The 23,391-nt window shown below is 37.5% G+C and overlaps 1 protein-coding gene across 5 annotated transcripts; it reads right to left on the reverse strand.

Annotated features, from left to right (window-relative positions):
* Positions 1-1,763: 1,763 nt before the first annotated feature.
* On the reverse strand, positions 1,764-23,293 carry Inx7 (innexin 7). Of its 5 annotated transcripts, none has more exons than XM_076426362.1 (10): positions 20,281-23,293; positions 17,687-17,834; positions 17,311-17,601; positions 12,755-17,246; positions 12,575-12,665; positions 10,588-10,660; positions 8,478-8,655; positions 7,630-7,964; positions 5,305-5,495; positions 1,764-3,956 (listed from the first exon to the last, which is right to left on the reverse strand). In XM_076426362.1, exons 4-10 carry the CDS (start codon positions 12,840-12,842, stop codon positions 3,656-3,658), a joined length of 1,257 nt encoding a protein of 418 aa, XP_076282477.1. In that variant the 5' UTR covers positions 12,843-17,246; positions 17,311-17,601; positions 17,687-17,834; positions 20,281-23,293; the 3' UTR covers positions 1,764-3,655. The 5 variants fall into 5 exon arrangements, with proteins under 5 accessions (XP_076282477.1, XP_076282480.1, XP_076282479.1 ...); XM_076426365.1 differs by having other exon boundaries at positions 17,687-17,844; XM_076426364.1 differs by having other exon boundaries at positions 17,687-17,844; positions 18,827-23,293.
* Between the last annotated feature and the right edge of the window lie 98 nt (positions 23,294-23,391).

A 23,391-nucleotide genomic window follows, 5' to 3' on the forward strand; every position in this document is an offset into this window, starting at 1 on the left:
GAGTTAAAGGGAAATTACATGGATAGTTACAGCAGATACGAGATCTCAATGACGAAGTTGAATTTTTTTTCGAAGTTGCCTTTGTTGCGTGATATAGCGTCACAGAATCGCTAATGATAATTGTTTTTCTCCACTTATGCATACCTCATCCGCTACATTCACCCGACCTTGCATCAACACAATCATCACTTATTCTGATTATTGCAACATTCTGTAATCGATACAGGATCCGACGACATTAACATTATTAACTGCAAAACTGCAGAATCACTTCTATATGCTTGTGATCAAATCTGAAATAACATTATGCACTTGAAATACTATTACAAATAATATGTTATGTTACAATTACATATTCGAAGCGACTTTCTTGCATACTATTTTGAGGATTATTTCTTTCAACATACTTGAAACACACACACACACAAAGAAATATCAAAATAATCTAGGTGCACAGTAGTGCATCAGCCAAGTTCTCGCACTACCACCTTTTACACGAAACAACTTAGCCGTTTTTTAGAGGCTTATAACTGGGCACTGGAGGCAGATGGAGAGGTGTAATTTCGCACACTTGTTAAATGCTATCATGTCTCAATATTGACAAAACATTAATCTTCCAACATTAGTAGGTTCCGAGATATAGGACCTCAAAAATCGCTAAATTCGTCACTGACTGACTGACTGACTGACATACTTTTAATATTAGACGTTACTTTTTAAACCAATGGCCATAAAAGGTGTTAGGTAGCGGCCAAGTTTGAATAATTTAGCCCTCCATGTAACTCTTTTAAAAATTAAATAGCGTTCTTTTAGACTAATTTTTACAGACGCTTTTTTCAGTATTGCAAGAGGTATTTCTAAGCTAACGAACTTGGCCGTATTTTGTTTGGTCTCACAATTCTATACGGCCATAGGAACTTGGCTCCTGTTTACACGATGTTTTTGTTGCGATATACTTAACACTAAGCCTTACAGAGAAATTGAAGTCGTTTGGTCCATTCATAGAAAAGTTGTTCTGATTTAAAGTGTGTGAAATCAGTTATGCTCCTTAATGTATGTACAACGCTTCTAATACAACGATCTCATCGCACGTAAATGGGTAATAAAAAGTGATTGCGACTATGTTCTTACGATGACCTATTTAAATACGATGGCGTGATTTTTTATTCTCTTCGGAAACTGTCTGGCGATATCGAAGGTCGACCAATAACCTACCGGTTTCTTTTTTTTTTTTCAACGTTCCCCTGACTCGATATCTGTCATTGCGGACGATTTCAATTGCCATACATTCGACGAGAGATATTCAAATATTTCTTAAACACCGGCCGCTGATAACAAGCTCTCTCGGTTGAGTAATCAGGTTCTTCTGCTAACGTTAACGGTAGAACTGTTCAGTGAAGCGTGGCCGCACTCACTTTCGGTAATTTTCCGGTATTGCCTCCAGTCTACGAATTTAGGTCGCAACTAAATGTTCACAATTGAAGGGACTGCTGCAAAGAAAAAGACAGCTCCACTTTCTGATAAGAGACCACAAACTAAAAGCAATTAACATTCCGGAGTACTATTCCAGCCGTGTTATCAATAGACAGCGGATTTTATGGATTTATGACGAAAATGAGTAGGTGTAATCTAAAACACTTAAAACATTAGACGAATTTCGAAATACTGGCATATTATTTTAAGCCCATGGAACATATTAACCCCTCGCCGTAATTTGAAAAGCCAGACTCGTGGTGAAGGTCTTTAAGAAAGTCTAGCAAACGTGAATATTACGCGTTTCATTTTCGATGAAATAGAATTTGTATCGTTTGTAATCAATATTTAAGCATTCGAATAAATGTAGACATACAAAAAATATACATTTTCTTTTCTCTTCTACGACAATTTTCTGCATAAAGACGTTCTTAACCACTGTAACCAGAGTTGGGCAAAGATTTTATTCAAATAAAAATTTCGAATAAAGTGGGTTTGAAACCAATGAAAAAATGATAATTTGCAAGGTGACATGCAAAAATAAAAAAGGCATTTTTCTAAAACTTTCTTATTTGGACCCTTAATGAAAATTTAAAATATATGTTTTGTAGATCTATGGTAGTTATACACACACTGAAAATTTCATCCATTTCATTCATTTCATTCATTTACAATTTGGTATGTAAAAACCCCATTTTACCACGTTTTTATTAGCTCACTTTTTTGTCTGTCTGTCTGTTTGTCTGTTTGTCTGTTTATCTGTTTATCTGTTTATCTGTCTGTCTGTCTGTTTGTCTGTTTATCTGTTTATCTGTCTGTTTGTCTGTTTATCTGTCTGTCTGTTTGTCTGTTTATCTGTTTGTTTGTCTGTTTATCTGTCTGTCTGTTTGTCTGTTTTTTCTGTTTGTATTATCGAGAAATGAGAACGCGCGTTCCGCACCCTTGCAATCCTGGAAAAACGAGTCTACTCTTAAGAAAGACAGTGTCCACGCAACGGCGAAGGAAGTTGTCGGATGAATACCGATTTCACAGAGAGAACAGCGGTGGCTGATTGTCAGACGAGGACCGGATCAGTTAGCCGAGCGAATGCTCTAATTCGAGGGCAAACCATGTCGCAAAGCTAATCAACCTTCCGAACGATTTAATAATCCCGACTATTGTCGAGCAGCTGGAGAGGTCAGTTCAATATAGCGTTACCTGCACAGTGAACACGCGTATCGGTACAAGCGAGTGCAAGTGGTTCCCGCACGAGCGAACGTGCAGCGGATGAGGGAGAGAGGACAGGCGGTTCATCGCCAACAATCGTGTACCGCATGTGAAATACAATTATTTATATTTACACGAAACGCGTGCTTAGCTCTTTGCATTCCACAACAGACACTTACCTTGTAATAAATAGATTACTACAGTGACTCCTCTTTTAATTATCTTATTAAGGTAAAACTAATACACTGGTGGCCTTAAATCTTTTTAATACCTCCACTGTTTTAAATTGTATGTACCATTTTTGTCATAAATGCATAAAATAAGATTACAGATTTCTTTAAGATTTAAGATTGTCAATCTTAAAATAGAATTTTGTTTCTTCTCGGACCGTCGAAATAATGGGTTTCATGTTTTTGTGTGGACACTTATCCGACGAATTTATTTAATTAGACACATTTCGTAGAAAAAGACACGCAAGCCTTTTGTCTGCGAATACACATATCCTCCTCTCTCTCTCTCTCTGGCAGTACCGAATCAGTCACGTGGCATTGCGACACGTGTACGTCAGAGACGAAACGCGTCACGTGACTGGGCCGCCGGACTAAGCGGCCGCGTGGGGCCCCGGGATATGTTTATGAGAGTGTTCTTGCAACTATTTTATTTCTAACTTGAGTTTGAGGGCCCCAAAATTTTTACCGCTCCGGACTTCCACTTGACTTGAGCTGCCACTGGTGGGGGATAGTGTTGTAGAAGGGGGAGGTAGAGTAGGAACTCTGTACGTGACGTCCCCTCTTGCAGGAAGTCGCAAAAGGTGAATCTGATGGTGGAGGGGGAAACGTATGAACTGTACTCTGACATGTCTGGTCAAAGAACATCGGCTTTGATTATATCAGAACTCCGGTACGCCACGAAAAGGCTACCTGGAAACGAACGAAAAAGGGAAATGAAAAGAGCAATCACGCGGTTTTAATCGAATCTAAGTTTCCTTAGATTTATGTGGTTCACTGAAGATATCGATTGTGAATGGATCTGGATTCTTCGTCAAAGGTTCCTCTTCGGGGAGAGATGGTTGAGTCCGCATCCGCCGCTTGGCTTGCATGTCCTCTGCTAGCTGCTGAATGAGATCCTTGAATACGTAGTTGTCCAGGTTCTTCGCGATGTAATAGAGGAACAGCCAATCCCCGAAATGATACTCGTGCGTGACAGTGAGCACGCTCCATGGGTTGTATTTTCCAGGACAGGCAAACGCGAAAATGTATCTGTTGAACATCGAGCTCCTACGAATGCAACAAACAACGGTTCTAGCTGATTTAATTATTCGGTTTTAGCTGATGACACTCGTGATGCCTTTCTTTTATGAATACGAAATGTACTGGGTTGGCAAGAAAGTAATTTCGGTATTTTAAGGTGGAATAAAATCGAATTTCTTTATTCAAAAGCTCTTTCACCAATAAAATATTAAAATATTATAAAATGAACACTTTAACCAATAAAATAATTTCTTATTTATTCCTCTTGGCAAAAGATCATCGAAGAAAAGGGAAAATATCTTATTCATTAAAGTGCATTGCTTGAATCAAGAAATTCTTGCCAACCCAATGTTTGGATATCGTGTTCGACCATTATGTCATTTCACGTAAAATACTTCTATTAAACAAAATACTTCTATTTATCTCGGAATTCCCCGCGGTGGTGGGGATAAAATTTGGACAGTTACGGTGGAGATCTTCTCGACAGTTACGGAGAGAACGCTGTACAGTAAAGTCGCGATCTACATAGGTCCCGTCGCCTGTTCCGAACAGGGACAGAGATCGCGTAGGGAAAAACTATTAGATGATTGCATAAGTTCGTGCCTGTGACTATCATAGATGTTGCAAACTGTTCTGCACGACAGAGTGTAAAAAAAGTTACGTAGTCACTATTCTTTTCTAATTGTTGAAAACACTGGTGACTCTGTAATTGATTAATAAAGCTATATTCTATAAAATTTAACCATTGAATTTTTTCTACCTAAGCAAAAATCCCTTAATTTTCAGTTTCATTAAATAACTATGAAATTTATATAAATTTTTCAATTTATAAAAATCCCAAAATATTTAAAATGAAACCTTAACATTGTACCCCATAATACTAAGGCTTTATTACTATTTTAATTTTAATTCTATATAATTATTTAATATTAAATATGCTACAAATTCCTAGAAATAATGTTAACCCTTCTCAAATAATATTAGATACATAAATTTTCATATTAATTTAATGAGATGTTTCTAAATTCTACATAAAATTTCTATAAATAATATTACTCCCTCAAATAATATTAGATAAATAAATTTATATATTAATTTAATATTTGCAAATCGGGCACGAATTTATGCAATTATCTGATATTTTCTTATGACTGCGTCGACCACACTGGAAGTAGAAAGAATGCCGAACGTAGAAAATGGCAGCATGTAAATACAGATCGCTGGAGCTTCGTGGCTCGTCGCGGGGATGCCCCCCAGCGGAAGGGATAGGCGAAGAGACAGTGATGGTGGAGATCCTCAGAGAGCTAGATCGCGACTTTACTGTATATACAATCGATGCAAATATGGAGACATATAGCGTATAAACAGTAGTAACCTGGCATGCAGCAGCATCGTCAATATCCTCCATACCAATCCCAAACCGGTTATCACGGACAGAATGATAAACCAGTACCAGAGGAACACGTAGATCTTTTCATTGACAATGTTCAACGCCATGACGCAGAGGGCGTCGATATCCTGCACACTCCCGGAAGGGCCGTATTTGTAGAATTTGCACTTGGTAACCTGAAACATCCACGAACAGGATTATACAGGATGTCCCAAAAATGTTGTACTTCCTTGAACGGTTCCCGAAGCAATTTTTTCCTTTTTGAAAATATTCTCCGTGGCTTTATCAATCAGTTATTAACGAAAAACACGGAACGAAGCCGCGAAGAAGATTTTCGCAAACGAAAAAGTTGCTTAAAATGGCCTCAGGAATTGTTCCTTTCAAGGAAGTATGTACAGTTTGAGGGGAAGTATGAAGTTTGTGGGACACCCTGTGTAGATCGCCCGGAACGTTTTCCGAGGCTTTGAATCGTTCCATTCGAGATTACACAACTCCGTTGACATTCGACATTTCTACAGCCGAAACTGGTTTGAATGTTGTTCGAACGTTTCAATACGGAAGGCATTTCCGACCTTGTCTAGGTGTGACCACGCTTGCAACGTGCCCCGCGATTGAAACACTACTTCCGTAACGCTGATAACCACGAGATATCCACGATTCACTTGAACGATAACAGCAATCACCAAGCGGAAAATTTTTTTAAATAACCGACGTTCATTTCCACCAATCTCTGAACAATTTCCGCGAAGATAAGTATTCTGCAGCGATATGTCGACGATTTAGCAAGGGCATGTTGAGCGCGCTAACACTCGTGTCGATTCATCCTTGAATCGCGGATGCAAAGTTTGTTTTGAGTCAGATTCTGCCTGAAGCTGACAGTTAATCGCGGCACTCGTAAGCGTCTTTAGAGCTGGATAGCAATCCAACGAGTAGCCAGATGGAAAAATTACACCATCGTATTACAATGCAGTTCATTTTGCTGATGCAGTCAAGGTATCGGACGCTGGAGAGCTGTGTCATTTCGAAGAGTACAGGCTGTGTAAAGAGTAATGGTCGTAGGGGTGAATCTACGCCTCTGGGTCGGTGGACATTTGTAAGAGAAACTTGCCGCAAAATTGTTTATAACAAAGATAATTGCTGGTAAAGTTTGTTTTTACATCAACACTTCTACTCATCGAGAAGAGAAAGAGTTTGAAAGAGCCACATCCAAGTTTCGATCCTGTAGGATCAATGGTTCAGGAGTTATGCTTGCTTAAAGTTGAGCAATCTGCAGTGTTTTTGACAGGTAAGGGCGCCCCGCCATATTGGTTTGTAGTGGCGGTTGCGCGCCGCTTACTGAGTTGGTTGGCATTAGCTCGAGGCGGCAAGGACCGGCTCGGCGGTTCTGTTCGGTAAGCAGCTCGCGGTCGTCTCTACAAACCAATATGGCGACACGCCCATACCTGTCAAAAACACTGAAGATTGCTCAACTTTAAACAAGCATAACTCCTGAACCATTAATCCTACAGGATCGAAATTTCGATCTGCAGCCGCCCCGGGAACAAATCTACTGGATTGCATACCAAATACATCATAATGCATAGGAGAAAGGCACAAATTTTCAGTCCGGCAAAGTAAAGAGCAGCCTTCTTATGTATAAAAATGGATATAAGGCAGACAGTTGCAACGAGAAGCCCCGGGGCTTTTCGAGGCATCTCCCCGCTCAGATTCTTCTCCCACTCTTAGACTTCATCGTGATGATGTATAATGTATAGTAGTAGCTCCCACCACGCGATGCACACGCAGACATTGTAAAGAGGTTCGATGGTGGGGGACCTTGCAGTTGTCGGAGGGGAATAAGTTGGAACTGCCTGATATAAGGCATTCTTTCATATTTTGCTACCTCAAATTTATGGCCTAGCGACGAATGTCCCCTTAAATCTCGTTTGGCTTAAGGGAGTAGTACACCCTCGTATTGTAACTAGAAAATAACTAGAATCTTACTAGATTTTGGGTCGAAAATATGGCTCAGGAGTTGTTCTAGAAGTGCATCTAACCCCTTCCTCTTTAGAATGAGCCCTCACCCAGCCCAAAATTTGCCCAAATAAGGTCAAACAACTTCTGGGCCATATTTTCGACCCAAAATCTAGTAAGATTCTAGTTATTTTCTAGTTAAAATCCGAGGGTGTACTACCCCCTTAAGGCAAACCCGGGGCGGCTGCAGATCGAAGTTTCGATGCAACCATCAAAGATCGTAATCGACTCTCGGAGCACTAGTTGGCCAGGCCCGATCTAACAGTTCCCTCCATAAACAGATAGCCTTGGAAATACCTTAGGAAAGACAACGTCGAGGACATCCATCGCTCCGTGGGACTTGTCGCCCAATGAATGGCCTAGACCGAGGAAAGCACCACCCAGGAACCAATCGGTCAAGTATATCTGTACGAGAACGTTGATGAAGTTGAGAACCTCGCAGAGGCCTAGATAGTAAGCCCATGGTCGGTTCAAGTGGATGCGATTCACGAAAGCGATGCGAATCTGTCGGATCTTCTCGTTCCGATCGTTCTTTGAGGGAATGGTTACATCATTGTCGAGCTTCATCGGCTCGTCGCGCAGAGCCAAGGTCGATAAGTGCAAACCGGAAACCATGAACTTCAGACGACCACCTGGACTGGCAAAAATAATTTATTTTATGTCATATTTCATTTATACGATGTATACATTTAAACATTATTTTTTCAAACAAATTTATGCACAGCTCTATAGACATCTAGGAACTGTATAACTTTAATTACAACCATTTTTCGATACCTATGGTTGTTCGCGACTTAAAAGCTCGTGTACAGAAACGGCCCAAGTAGCCACGTGTAGCCACGTACGTCCCTAAAACGTACGCAGAATGGACGTAGGACGTTTGGACGTGAACTGGACCTGAAACGTACGTTTTAGGGACGTACGTGGCTACTTGGGGGAGGTTGGGATAAAAGGGTTGATGTCTCCTTCAAAGTGAAAAAAGGACACGAACGAATTACAGCTATCTTCGTGGATGTGTCTGACAAATATTTATGGAAAGTTTCATCAAAATTGGGGTCTATCAGTCCCCGGATGTTCCCTTGTAAAAACATCGTAGTCATATATCGAAAGAAAACTGTATTTTCTGCACGTTTGGAGAAACTGACCTTCAGCATGTCGCCATAGGTAGTGAGGCATGTAGAAGAAGATTGCCTGGAAAAACAGTACGAAAGGAACCCATTGATAGTAGGCATGGCGGACGATGGGGTCATCATTGCCGGCTGGACCTACTCCTGGATGTGGCAACTGGCCCGACTCGACCAACGTCATGTTCATGTGTTTTATCTGAAAGATTTACTCTTTCGTTTCGCATAGTCACGCCCCGAATTCTTAGCGGAACAAGTATAGTGACTTCGTGGACGGTTCTCGGAGAATAACGGAAATAACGAGAATGTGTCTATCTAAATTTTTGGCCATTTTTCCAATAGTACATACACCGGGTATTTCACCTAACTTGACCATCTTACATATCTTTGTTGTTTTTAAAGATACGTCAAATGTCTGAAGGACAAAGTTGAATGGTAAAATGGTGCTCAAACGATACCAGCAAAATTTTTGTTTTTATGTAATTTTTCTTAGAGATATGAAGGTCACCTTCATTTTTTTTTAAATGGAATGAGGTATTTTTTAATTCATCAGTCGATGCAGTTAGACATTCGTTATAAAAAGGTACTAACCTATGTATGTCGAAAAGTTAGTAGTTCAGAGGAGATATTTCAATTTAAATTACAGTGTAACGTCTTATTGTTAGTACACGACAGTAATGGTGTTTCAGAATTATTTAAATTGAAATATCTCCTGAACTACTAACTTTTCGACATACTGATGAAAATGAAAATTTATATCTTTCAGAAATAATTGAATGTATACTTTTAAAGTCTTTTTTCTTTTCAATGTTTTAAGTATTGCACCACACTAGAAAGAAAGGAAGACATTAAACAAATGTAAGAGATTAAGTCTTACGGACACGTGCGCGACCTCTCCGCTACACTGAAGATATGGGTCACAAATGACCCGGTGCTAGCCTAACGAAGATTAACGAATGCAACTAGTAATTTTGCAATGGACGAAGTAATAACTCTATTATATGAGATTAACATATTTTGTTAGTTAACGTTCAAACTACAAATATGTTAGTGTGTGTAAAAATACTGTTGTATTACTCTTCTAATTATTTCATTAAAATGATTAACCCTCGGACATATGTAAGACATATATGTGAAATTTTTATTAAGGACCCAAATATAAAAAAGTTTTAAGAAATGCCTTTTCCACTTTTGCATGTAACCTTGCAAATTATAATTTTTGGAAAATCTTCTCTGCATATCATTTCGTAAACCAATGCTTCTAATTGATTATAAAAAAAATCAGGTCGCGTTTGGTACAATTATAAAAAAGTTATTCTGTTTTGAAACTTTCTACACCCACTGTATGTATTACTTGCAAGAATATTATGTATTGCTTACGTTGTGCTTGTATGGCATACATATCTCGTTAAATTGAGTCAATTTATTAATTAGTAAACTGTTGGAATGATAAGCATTGACTCATAACGCGTGAATCACGACTGCGTGGAGTGTGAATAACAATAATACGTAGTCATTGTCCAAAGAGTCAGAATTGTAGAGCATCATTCTAACAAGGAAAGGACCTCAAGTGTCCGACTTCGATTTCGATAATTTTTTATGAGATGATGGTATATGCATCCCTAATTATGTATGCAAAATATTAGGTGCAGTTACTCAATAATTTTAAAGATATGAACAATTAAAGTTTCATACCTTGTTGATACACCATGATTTGCAGCTCAAGTTTTCGGAAGTTCAATTGTTTATATCTTTAAAACTATTGAGTAAATACACCTAATATTTTGCATACATAATTAGGGATCCATACACCATCATTACAGAAAAAATCGAACACTGGGGGTCCTTCCCTTGTAAGTAGTTGATGTAGGCACCGTCGATTGCTTTTTGAGGAAACGTAATTCGTGGTAATATTTATTGCCTGTATTTTTGCTCGACGGATGGCCTTGATTTTAACCGTGGAAAAGCTGTCAGGATTCGGATCGAGTGCGCTCTCGTTCTCTTCATAAATTTTGCAAACATTTTACGGTACAACTCATTCATTCTTGCACCGTGGGAACATCCAACAGTTCCCAGCGTTCAAGAGCCACTATATCTGTTCCATTCAGTAACTTTGGTATTTACTATTTACCACTGTGTATGTAGAGTTGAAGAAACAAAAAGTGTTCATCACATTTTCCGGTACGGCCGAACCGCTGATGCACCTTACCATGAAAGAAAAACCGATGATTACAGTGCCTTCATATTGTTCACGTTTAATGGGAACGATCTTATACGATTTCGATCAAACAATTCTCTTAATTTTCTCGGAAACCCGTTTGTTTTACGGGAAAAAATTAATACTAATTGTAGTAGAAAAAAGTAGAAAAAAATGTATAAAATTAATAATCGAATCAATTGTCTAATCAATAATTAGTTTAAACGGAACAACGTAGAGAGCGGTTTACTGAAAAAAGCGGAAAATTAATTATTTGTCAATGTGCAATGTGTTGTAATATTTGTAAATCACAAGAATTAAACTTGAATGCAATGAAATACACAAAAATTAAACTTGAATGCAATGAAACATCAATAAAATGAATCAATCAGCGCTTCGCTATAAACCATAAAATAGTTAACGAACGCTAACCGTGTAAAATGAGGCGAATGAATTGACGTCTAAGCATATCTAACAATAAAATCCTGTAACACAGTTGTAACACGAGAACAGTAACTGGCAACTCATTCACCATTTTCATATTCGCGATAGCAGACAATGTTAACAAGATATATGTCTTTAGCAGACAATAAATAATGAAGTTAAGATAAAATAGCATTTGCATTCTAGTGACCCAAATAAATAGTTTTCACATATTTTTGACGTGTGTTTCGGATCATTATCATAATATGTGTATATTATGTGTAGTTAATACAGTTGAAGGTTCATAATCTATACGAAATACCAGAGTTTTACTAAAAACCAGATCGGTGGAGATCTGTTACAAAAACGTCCTTGACCTTGACCTAGAAATTCAAGGCCAAATTGTTTTTTTCTTGCATCCTGTTCTGCGCATCGCAAGGCTGAAAGTTGTCAAAGGAACCATGGGTCAAAGCTGAACAGTTTCGTTAGAAATTAACTAACAAGGGAAGGACCTAACTTTAACTAACAAGTGTCCGACTTCGATTTTTATAATTTTCTGTGAGATGATGGTATATAGTCCAATCGCCAGGTACTTTTACCTGGAAAGTATTCCGAACTTAATGAAATTTTAGCACGTCATTTGAGGGTACTCTGGGGAGTCGAATCTGAGTTTTCGACCTCGAGGACCCTGTGCTAACTTGGGGAGGGGGAAAAAACCACGATCTTTGTTACCTGTTTTTGGTATTTCGCCTATAACTCAAAAACTATGGGTCCTACGATCTTTTCCTTTTCATTTTTGAAAAGAGCATTAAATTTCCTTCACCTATTCCAACGTATTTTTTGACCCAATAGGTACCGAGAGACAGGCCTTCAAAATTAGGAAATGTTTCTCAAAATGACATTTTGAGCCACACATTGTGACATTTAGCAGGAAATTGCAAGTTTTTGGCTCATAATTCTAGTTTTTCAACACATCTACATATAATCTACATACTACGTATACTCCTTACATTGTAAGGCTCAAAATGTCATTTTGAGAAACATTTCCTAATTTGGAACACCTGTCTCTCGGTACCTATTGTGTCAAAAAATACGTTGGACCAGTGAAATTCGAAGGAAATTTAATGCTCTTTTCAAAAATGAAAAGGAAAAGATCGTAGGACCCATACTTTTTGAGTTATATACGAAATACCAAAAACAGGTAACAAAAATCGTGGTTTTTTCCCCCTCCCCAAGTTAGCACAGGGTCCTTGAGGTCGAAAAAACTCAGATTCAACTCCTCAGAGTACCCTCAAATGACGTGCTAAAGTTTCATTAAGTTCGGTATACTTTCCGTGTAGACGCCCTTTTTTCGACCTAGCGACTGTACTAACATGTCAATGGCGTATGTCACATTTTTGCATGACTAACCGCTGTCTAATTGTTCATGTATTGTACGTTACATTTCGTTGCGTCAACACGTGATTAGTTACGACCATCGAAATGTTTGCTTCTCTACCTGATGTGCTCCCCGATGAACTGCCTAGACGTGACGAGAACCGAGCTGATCAGCAGGATGAGGAACGTGGCTCTGTAGTGTAGCTTGAAAACTGATCACAGAAGAACGAACAAATGATATCGTCGAACGGAAAAGTAAGAGAAATAACCGATGCACGAGGTGTGAATAGGTTTTCGTTACCGATATTGTCGATGGCCACATCATCCTGGGAAACTTTCAACTTCACGTGGTCCTTGAGGGCCGCAAACGTGGCTAGCACGGTAGCCATGTCTGCTAGACTTGTGCTAGACTTGTTTCAGTTCTATTAGAGCAACAATACCCTCATCCGTTCCCACAGGATAGTCCCGATTCCAACTGTACGGATTTCAAAACGACAACTTCCGCCGCTACCAACCATGTGAATTCTCTTTGACAAGCGAGACTTTCCACAACACCAATTGAATGTTGATCGAATCCGCACTGAACTCCTCCAGCTAGAAGAATTCTCATTTCTTGTTATCACCAGCCACGATTGCGCAGTAGCTTAAGACTGACAACGCTTCACGAAACTAGAAAGAGTCAGCGTTATTATTGTGAAGGCACTTATTCGCGCTGATAACGTTAGATAACATCAAAAACTGGAGTGAAGAATATAATGTCGATCACGTGGAACGGCACACCGTGACTCCACCTCGAATCATTCCCTCTATCAATCTTGGCAGCGTATGTAACCGAGTCCAGAAATCAACGGAGACCACAGACTATATCGAAGATTATACGAATCTATGTATTGTGAGTAGACCGCGGATTTTGTGCATTTATGACAAAAATGGGCACGTGTAATTCAAAACAGTGGACATGTTAAAAATATTTAAGGACATCAATATATTAGTTTCAGCTTCGTAGAATAATTAAAACAAAAATACAATTTTTACTTGGCTCCTGTGTCCTGCAATCAATGCAAACATTTTTTATTTTGCATAAAGATCCGCAGTCTAATTATGAGAATTGATATTCTGTAAACAATCTTCCGTTTTAGTATTTAAAATATTTTAAAAACTCGCTGAACAGTTCCTTTCCTACTGCTTATCAGAATAATTTTATTTTATTTTTATTGCATATATATACATATGTATATACAATTTTAAAGAATCTATGGCACATGGCTGAACACTTTTTAATGGAACCTTCAATAGCAACAGCAGTTTTCATTGTAAACTGACAAGTCACCCTCAATAACGTCATCCAATAGTTTCCCATTTAAGATCGCAAGTGAAAGAAAATTTCTATGCTTCCTTTTGGTACAGCACAATTATTGAAAATCTTATTAACCCATTGCCATTGCAGTTTTCATTGTGAACTGACAAGTCACCCTCAATAACGTCATCCAATAGTTTCCCATTTAAGATCGCAGAGTAAAAGAAAATTTCTATGCTTCCTTTTGGTACAGCACAATTATTGAAAATCCTATCAACACCCCTTGCCGTGCCTTTTCTTTTGCAGTTACAGTGATTAGAACGTCTTTATCCCGAAACTGTCGTAGAAGAGAAGAGAAAATTTATGTTTTTTGTAAAGCTACATTTATTGTAATGCTTAAATATTGATTACAAACGAATCAAATTTTATTTCATCTAGAATGAAACGCGTAACATTTATATTTGTTAGACTTTGTTAAAAACCTTCGTGTGGCTCGTCCAAATACGGCAAGGGGTTTAAAGGTTTCCGGTAGGTAAACTGTTATGCAATTGATAAATACAGCTGATAATTAAACAATTGATGGATAGATTCAATGAACAATCGCAGTGCAGCATCCTTAAACAATTCATTATCGGAATGTGTCGCCGCTCGATATCAAACAACTTTCATTCGAAACCTTTTTTTATACAGCAAAACAATTTTAAATGGACAAATTGTTCATTAAATATAGGTTTTATTAACTGCAATTTGCATAAAAAATTCTTGTTATTTAAGTATCATATCGAAAATTGATCTAATGTTAGAATTGCAGTTAGAATTTAATAATATTCAATACAGGAAGAAATATCTTTCTCATCAAAAATTGACAAGTCACACACAGATAGACTTTGTTAATTCAATTCAGAGCTTGTGGAATTAATTTAGGGGCAAAAAAAGGGACGCATACATTGTATTGATGCATAACTGAATACTAGTGTAGGACATTTCTTTCATTTATAGCGGATAGAGGTATATTTAGAACTATTCAAATGAGCATTCAAGGATAACCAGCGGTAATTGTTTTTAGGTCTTGAAAAAAGCACTAAAAAAGACATGCGCGAGCACGTACCGTGCTAATAACATTGAAAAAACCATGCAAATGAGAGATTTCAGTAAGTGGAAAGTGGAATAACAATATTCTCTAACAATAATTAATAATTTATCATGCTATTGTAATAAAGTTCGTTTTTAATATTATTTTATATTGAAAAATGTGAGTAATTCTAATTGAATGACCAAGGACTGTACTCTGCACTTCGTCATTTTACACGTTTACTGTTATTATTCTTGCTTAAACGATAAACCTATTTTATTACCATTATTATTGACTTATGGCTTATGTAGGCTATGGATTCCATGAGTTAACGAGCATAGTTTATCCATTGCACAATAAAACACAGACTCTGATAAAATTAAATTACATTATTACTTCGCTTTCAGAAACTATATTTTATAACTTAATCTAATAGCACAATTTTTACAGGAAAAGTTCATTTCTCTCCGCCCGTTTATAGTGATTGATAAGTGTTCGTTCATACGAACACCTACGATGTTTTCTTAACACTAGATCTGCAGAACTTTAAATTATTAGTAGACTGCGGGTCTTTAATGAAAAATAACAATTTTCTATCTGAATTGCGACAAACCAGAGTGAAATGGTAAGCTATATTCTAACCCACGAGAGAACGGACTTGTGTAACGACTAGTTTTCGTTCTTCGCTGCGCATCTTCGCCCTAATTGGTTCAAGAAAGTGGGGAGGGGGTAGTGGCGTGAGAGATGATAGGCTCGCTGCGCCCCCACCATCTAGATCAGCTCAGAAGGCTGCGCAGAACGAGTCCGTTCTCTTGTGGGACAGAGAATATTTTCTTTTTTGATATGTTTAATGGGCTGAAAATAATAGATAAAGCAAAACCTTGAAATTTTTGTTATAAATGCATCAAATTCGCAGCCTAATTATTAGTTAACACTATACTGCATAAAAATAACAAAGGATTTTTATCGTAATATACATACATATCTTAAGAAATAAACTTATGGAATTAATTCCCCACAAATGCATCTTTACATCCTCAACAAAGAGAATTACACAATTTGAAGCCTGTTAATATGACGTGGTTCTAATGTTCAATTAAAATTGAATAAAATTCCCATTCGAAACATAATGTTACTCAATTATGGATAAAAATAAATTTAGTTTCTGACGATAGTTCAACCTGAAATTCCATACTTGGAAAGATCTTATACTGGAATCGGCGATAACGAGGGAAAAGATCGATCTACATTATTCTATGTGGTAAGAGTACATAATTTCATACGGCGAGGGTACGTGGGTGTTCCACGTTCATCGATGATATACGTGATCATCGTATCTAGCACACCGGCCTAAGTTACGAAACAATCCTTCGACAATCTATATCAACCCGATGATTTCACTTAATCACATCGATAGCAAGACAAATACGATGATTAACTTGATTGACGATCACTCTCTGACAGCAGCTTTATTCTATTCAAAGATACACACATCCGTCAGATATGGAACTTATATTATCAAATAGCGAGAAACTACCATTTCAGTGATTTAACGGAATCTATCGATACCCTAAACTAAAGAAAGAGAAAATTTTATACCTACTAGGAATAAGAGTTGGGCAACAACACTGTCGAACATCAAATTTGTTCCACAATTACTGTTGGGTGTATCTTATAGAGTGTTTTGAGCTGATTCCGAATCTGTCCTTCATTTTTCCTGGACCCTGTATTCTGTAAAATCATTTACAGAATGCCTTCAAATTAACAAAAATAAAAATTCCAGAACTACCAAGACTACAGCACTGGGATTACGATTCTACATGATTCCTACCGAAAGCCTATTAATAGGATTTACCATAATTGTGCTGTACCAAAAGAAACCATAGAAATTTTCTTTTACATTACAATCTTAAATGAAACTATTAGATGACGTTACTGAGGGTGGCTTGTTAGTTCACAATGAAAATTGCTATCACTGTTGAAAGTTCCATTAGAAAGTGTTCAGCCTTGAACCACAGATTTTTCAAAATTATGCAATAATCACCGGTCGGTAGCGTGTCAAGATTCCCCTAGAAAACTTGAAAATTGCATAAACGTCCGCAGTCTAATCATGAATTTTTCAAACCTGAAACCTCGGCTGCAGAACTTAGGGAACTCGGATGGCTGGGAAGAGAGTGGGGGAGGAAGAAGGTATACGCAAGCAAGGGGACAAGAAGATAAACAGGTACGAAACCAAGGTGGAAAAGGAGTAAGGTCACGAAGAAAGAAGGAACGGTGATCAAGAAGGACAGGAACAAAGGAGTAAGAGGGGATAGAATGTCGAAGGTAGGACTTTGACCGGCCGTTGCCCCTGATGCGGTTGCCTCCGGCTTGCAAACCGAACAGATCCTCCAAAGAAAACTCTGTCCTCTGGTTTCTTCATTCCTGTACATAGTACGTATACGTATACAGCCGGTTTCATCATTCTCAGGTACGACGGTACACCTACCTGTCTATTTACGGTTTGCCAGCAGCCATTGTGGAGTCGCTAGACGAAACGTTCGCTCGCAGAGTTCTTTTCTCCTTTATCACTTGAGAAACAGCTCCTAAAATAAGGAAACATGCTGCATTTCTCTTTTTAACCGACTTCGAAAAAGGAGGAGGTTAGGTTATTATTGTAAAGAAATTAGTTTCTTTGTGTAATCGTCCGATTCGTTAGTATGCAACGTGCCAGCTGTCGATTCAGACGCTGCACGGTGCTTGTAGCAGGCCTCGAACGTAGGTTTCGAACGCGTTGTTCCTGCATTTAAGAAAGAGAAGTTAGGAATACGCTTCGAATAGATGGGACTGGGTAGAACCGTTATTATCTGCATTTTAGAACGAACCATAAAAGCCAGAAGACCCATCCCTTCTCCTCGTTTTACTCTCGCCGAGTTCGTTTACCTGGAACGTGTCATTTCGGGCCCTCCAGCAGCAACCATTTTACGCAACCCATGATATTATAGTTACGTGGCAACTAGCACACCGCGGGCCCTTAAACAAACTAGTATGATACAATTTAACAACGTAGCTTATATTTCCTTGTAGATTTAGCACTAAGCCTACCACGAGGATTTTTTATTTGACAATTATTGAGATTGTAAAGGTGTTTTCATGGGAATTGTATGAATACATTTTTTGACTCCAGTATTATACTGGCACAATAACTATGTCCACTATGAATACTCCTGTTATTTGTAATAATATGAAAAAATGTTATGTACAAAACTTACACGGTATACAGGGGGCCATATTGTGACACAAACATTTTCTGCGTGGGTGGAGCCATAGAGGAGATTTCAAGGTCACCTTGATTTTTTTAATGGAAAGACCTACTTTTTGTATTATGAGTCGATTGACTATCGAATTCTGAGTAAAAATGTATCGACCTCCGTATGTCCTAAATCGAATGGTTAACGAGATATTATGGAAATAATTTTCTTTCTTCTTTGGATAATATCTCGTTAACTATTAGGTTTAGGACATACGAAGGTCAACACTTTTATACTCGGAATTTGATACTCTATCGATCTATGGTATAAAAAATGGGACATTCCCTTTAAAAAAGTCAAGGTGACCTTGAAATCTTCTCCGAGCCTCCGCCCACGCAGAAAATGTTTCTGTCACAATATGCCCCCCACTATACCGTGTAAGTTTTGTATATAACATTTTTTCATATTGTTACAAATAACGCGGCAATATTCGAAGTGGACATAGTTATTGCCCCACCCTGTTATTATAGTAAAAATTTCAATTCCAATTTCAATTTTTATTGTGCTTTTAATAAATAATAATGTTGTTTAATATATTGTTTGTTATTTACATAATCGATTAAAATGTGACATTTGCATTAAGAGTGTATACAAGTAGAGCGAACATATTTGAAAATGTTTCTATATATTTTCCTTCGTAACTTTCCCAAATTAGTTAATGTATAAATGCATGGCCTGTGAATAAATTGCAGTGAGAGGGTTTAATCCACTTACCAAAGTGTCGCTTCCATCAATTCTTATTACGCTGGGAACTATAAATGTGATTTATGATTCAAATAGGGGACAGGAATATCAAAATTGATTTCATATAATCACTCTGAAATACAGTAGAAAAACTAATATTTTAAAGATAAAGATTATGAACTTTCAGAATGATATTTCTTATCACTTTATATATACGAACATCCATACTTTATTAATTTCCACAATTGAACGAATTGCACATTTGGAAATATTTCTCTGAACGAATAATTTGATTGAAAACTTTCCAAGTAAGACAAGATTCTTATTAAGTGGTATATGTATGTTATCAATCAATTACCAGAGAAAATGCCCACGATAAATTGTAAATGAGGAGAACATTAATTGTTAGGCTAACAGCTAAAACTAATCACTACAGAGCTTAGATAAAAAGTTAATGGAAGCTCATTAAGTTCTCCAAATGGTAGTTTCTCTAAATGGTGTTTTCGCCGTATTATTCCACCAGATAAAATAAAATGCTTGTCTTTAAGCTCGTTAAATTCGTCCTGATGTCTAGTAACGAGCAAAAGAAATTATACATTATCGTACAAGGTGTCCCAAAAATGCTGTACTTGAAAAACGATAGAATAACATATAACTTTCGAATATTGAGTTTAGAAAAGTGAGTGCTGACACCTGTATAGTATACTAACTCCTGTACTAATTTTATTCAAATCAAAATATCTTCTAAACTATTGATTTTTTCCACAAGTGATTTAGTACTATTTATATAACAATTTATATATAACAAGTAGCGTTAAATGGTGCATTCAAAAATATACGATCCCATTTAAAAAGATACAAAGTTGACCTTCATATGACCTCTACGCGACCAGTTTCCAACTTTCGTTTCAATAATTTCTTTACATACCGAGCAGCACACAAAGAGCTGGGGAAAATAGTATCTTAAATAGTAAATAATAAATAATCCTATTTATTTTAAGGTATGCGCAAAACTCTTTGAAAATAAAATATTTTATTTGATGTACTAACTGTTGAAAATAAAATATTTTTGAAAATAGTATTTTATTTGAAGAAGATATTGCAAATATTTGTATTTTGTACGGTATATAAATAATTACGGTTCGGATTCAGTACATTTACGAGTGTAAATCGTTTCTTAACGATAAGATAGACATAAACTGCATATGTTTATGCGGTTTCTCAGAGTATATTATAAGAATGCAAAAAATAAAATTTTCAGATTGTTCAAATAGAAATATTTTATTTTCTGGATCAAATTGTTGAAATAGAAATATTTTACTTTGAGGTCCAGATTGTTAAAATAGAATGATTTCATTTTCGAAATTGTATATCTTATTTAAAATTGTATATCTTATTTAAAATACTTTAAAATTCCTTAGGCAAAACAAAACCTAAAATATTAACTAGTCTTTGAGATATTCGTTTCGCCAAATAATGCCCACCTCTGCCGAGCAGTTTACAAGTACATAATTGTATGGCACGCTAGCTGAATCACCCTGTACAAACAACAGTGTATCCCACGAAAAATAATTGCACTGCTGATTTAGATAATTCACTCGCAAGATAATAGTACGATTTCACGGCACATTGACGTTAAGACTGCACGGTCGGTTTACTAATCAGCAAAATGAGAATAATTTTGCTCGTGTCCCCCAGCGGCAGCGCTGATCGGGGGACTTGAAATTGGTTGGACCTCGAATATCCTCGAACAAGCGTCGAGGTTCGTTTTACTGATCATTAATCTCTAATCGGAGCACACATGCACGTGTGCAAAGAGCCCCTGCGGCCGCGCGCGGTCGTTAGGCTATTTAATAAATTCCATCGCTGTGCGTTAGTCGCCATTGCGCAGGGTCATCGGTATAAAGTTGAACGAAAGGTCGGGATTCAGCGGAAATTCAATTTCGCACGGGTACACGCGGATACCTAGAATCATCGTGCTCCAAAAGTAATTTTATATTTCATCCAATAAACTTTATAAAATTAGTAAATCTCTGATAAAACCGTTGCGGAAACCTCCTTCACAGTAAATTCCATATCTGCGCCGAGTACGCTGACAGTTTTGCAATCATTCTGAAATCAGAAATAAGGAAAAACACCGTGTCTTATCTGGACACTCTGCAGAAGGTTTTTTTCAGATGCGGGAGATACAGTATTTATCTCATTGTAAGTACATACTGGCACGTCAGAAAGGATGACGGTGAGTTTTTGCGTGTTATACAGGGTCTGCCCGGAAAGTAATGCAACCACATTTTTTTAAAGAAAATCTATTAAACATAGGGATACAAACCTTTAAATTTCTTCAAAGTAGGATCCTAGGGTATCGACACATTTTTTCCAGCGCGATTTCCATGCTTCGTATGCTCCCTGGAAGGCGTTTTTTGGAACCTCTCGTAGTACCCTCGTCGCAGCCTCTTTGACGCGTTCCACGCTTTCAAAATGGCATCCTTTTAGCACATTTCTAATTTTTGGAAACGAGAACAAGTCGGCGGGAGGCAAGTCAGGACTGTACGGGACCGAATGACGCCAGAAGAGCTGCGGCCCGTAGCCGAAAATTTCAAAACACGTTTAAGCTTCTGAATCGGCTCAGAGGGTGGCCACTTCGAAACTTCTTAAATATATGAATACTAAAGGTCTATATGTTATGGTTGTTATCATTTGGTTTTTCAAAATTCGTCGATTTAACAGAATTATAATAATAAATCTTTAACACCGTTATTTCTTGTCACCCTGTAAAAGAAACAATGTGGTCGCATTACTTTCCGGACAGACCCTGTAGGTGTTCCACCTTTCTGATCGACGCGAAATTTGACATTTTCGCCCGTTGGTTATTCACAGTCGAGACGTGCGACTGTTACACATACACAGAGGAAACAAACGATGTAGATTACAACGGTATGCTCGAACGCGTGCTGCATTTCAATGTCACGCGACAGGTCAGATAAAGCGTCCGCAATTTTTTTACAATTAGTCTAATTATAAAACAGCTTTGTCGACATCTGAGATTGATTGTTATTAGAAACGCCAAATGAAATCAGAGGACAGTAGGAAATGTCATGAATGATGAAGACATTTCCGATTTTTCTTTCCGGGAAATGCTAGAAGTACAAAATTAATGAATTCATTACATTATTAAACATTATCAAGATTGCATGGTGTTATAATTGTGAATAAAGAAGATTTCATTTTCAGTAATTGTCGCGTTATCTGTGTCATTGCGGTACCATTTGACAGCCGAGATTCTCCGGATAAAAATAAGTTCAAACACGATGCAATTCGGATTATTTTTATCGATTTAAGTATACAGGGTGTGCAAAAAATGTCGGACTACTTTGACAGGGGTGATTGCTTAGGCAATTTCCGCTTCGGATTTGCCATTACAGTTTCCAATACAAAACGTCGTCGAATAATGTTCGCAATCTGACGAGCAATGGAATCTGTTAAGACGGTAAGGAAGACTGTGAGCCACGAGGATGAATGTAAGTGCAACCTCGCTGCTGCACTCAACACTCAATGTTAACAGTTTAATCAACGGATTAAAAGTTATCAGACACCGATCGAGCGAGATTAATGCACAAATCTCATTGTTATTGTTGAAGTTTCAGAAAATTGTGTGTGCAATTCGACTGACACAATATTCTGCAAGCTATAGTGCTCATTGAAAATTGATCTTCGTGTACTTCGTAAATAGACTGCGGATGTTTATGCAATTTCCAATTTTTGTAGACAAATCTTAAGGTTATGGATTGGAATGAATTCCAATTTTTCGTGGGAATAGCCTTTGTAGATGTAAAACAAATCAAAATCGTATTAAATCCTATCGAATTTTACGTTGTGGCATTTTTTGAAAATTTTTTTAAGCCATAAATGCATAAACATGCGCAGTTTATTCGTAAAAATTGTTGATCCCCCCTTCAAATGTGAAAGTGTGTATCGTTATTAATAGACTGCGGATTTTATGCATTTATGGGAAAAACCAGTAGGTGCGATTAAAACAGTGAAAAAGTTACAACGATCTAATAATGCCAATTGTTTGCCTAATGTTTTCAGCTAGTTAAAATGATCAAAGTAAGAATTAAACTGTCTGTCTGGCTCCAGTCTCTTGCAGACGGCGCAGACAATTTTTATTTTTCAGAATTTCTAAACGTCATTAACTAGGGAAAATAGGCCAAAAACTGATTTTTTTATTTTACCCCGTAACTACCCTCCCGATCGAGATACAGGGTTGACATTTTGCAAAGTATGTTTTTTCTTGGTGCTCTATCGAATGGCACATCGTCGATAAAATTCGGTTCAAGGACATTTTTGACTATCTTATCCGTCTATACCCTGAATCTCGGAACCTACTAATGTTGGAAGACTAATGTTTTGTCAATATTGAGACATGATAGTATTCAACAAGTGTACTAAATTACATCTCTCCACCTGTCTCCAGTGCCGAGTTATAAGCCTCTAAAAAACGGTGAAGTTTCGTGTAAAAGGAGGTACAGAACTTGGCTGGTGCGCTACCGTGCACCTAGATATGTACAATCTTTGGAGAGAACGTAGGAACAGGC

Source organism: Lasioglossum baleicum, chromosome 6 (assembly GCF_051020765.1).
Source record: "Lasioglossum baleicum chromosome 6, iyLasBale1, whole genome shotgun sequence".
In the NCBI taxonomy this organism is placed as follows: Eukaryota; Metazoa; Arthropoda; class Insecta; order Hymenoptera; family Halictidae; genus Lasioglossum; species Lasioglossum baleicum.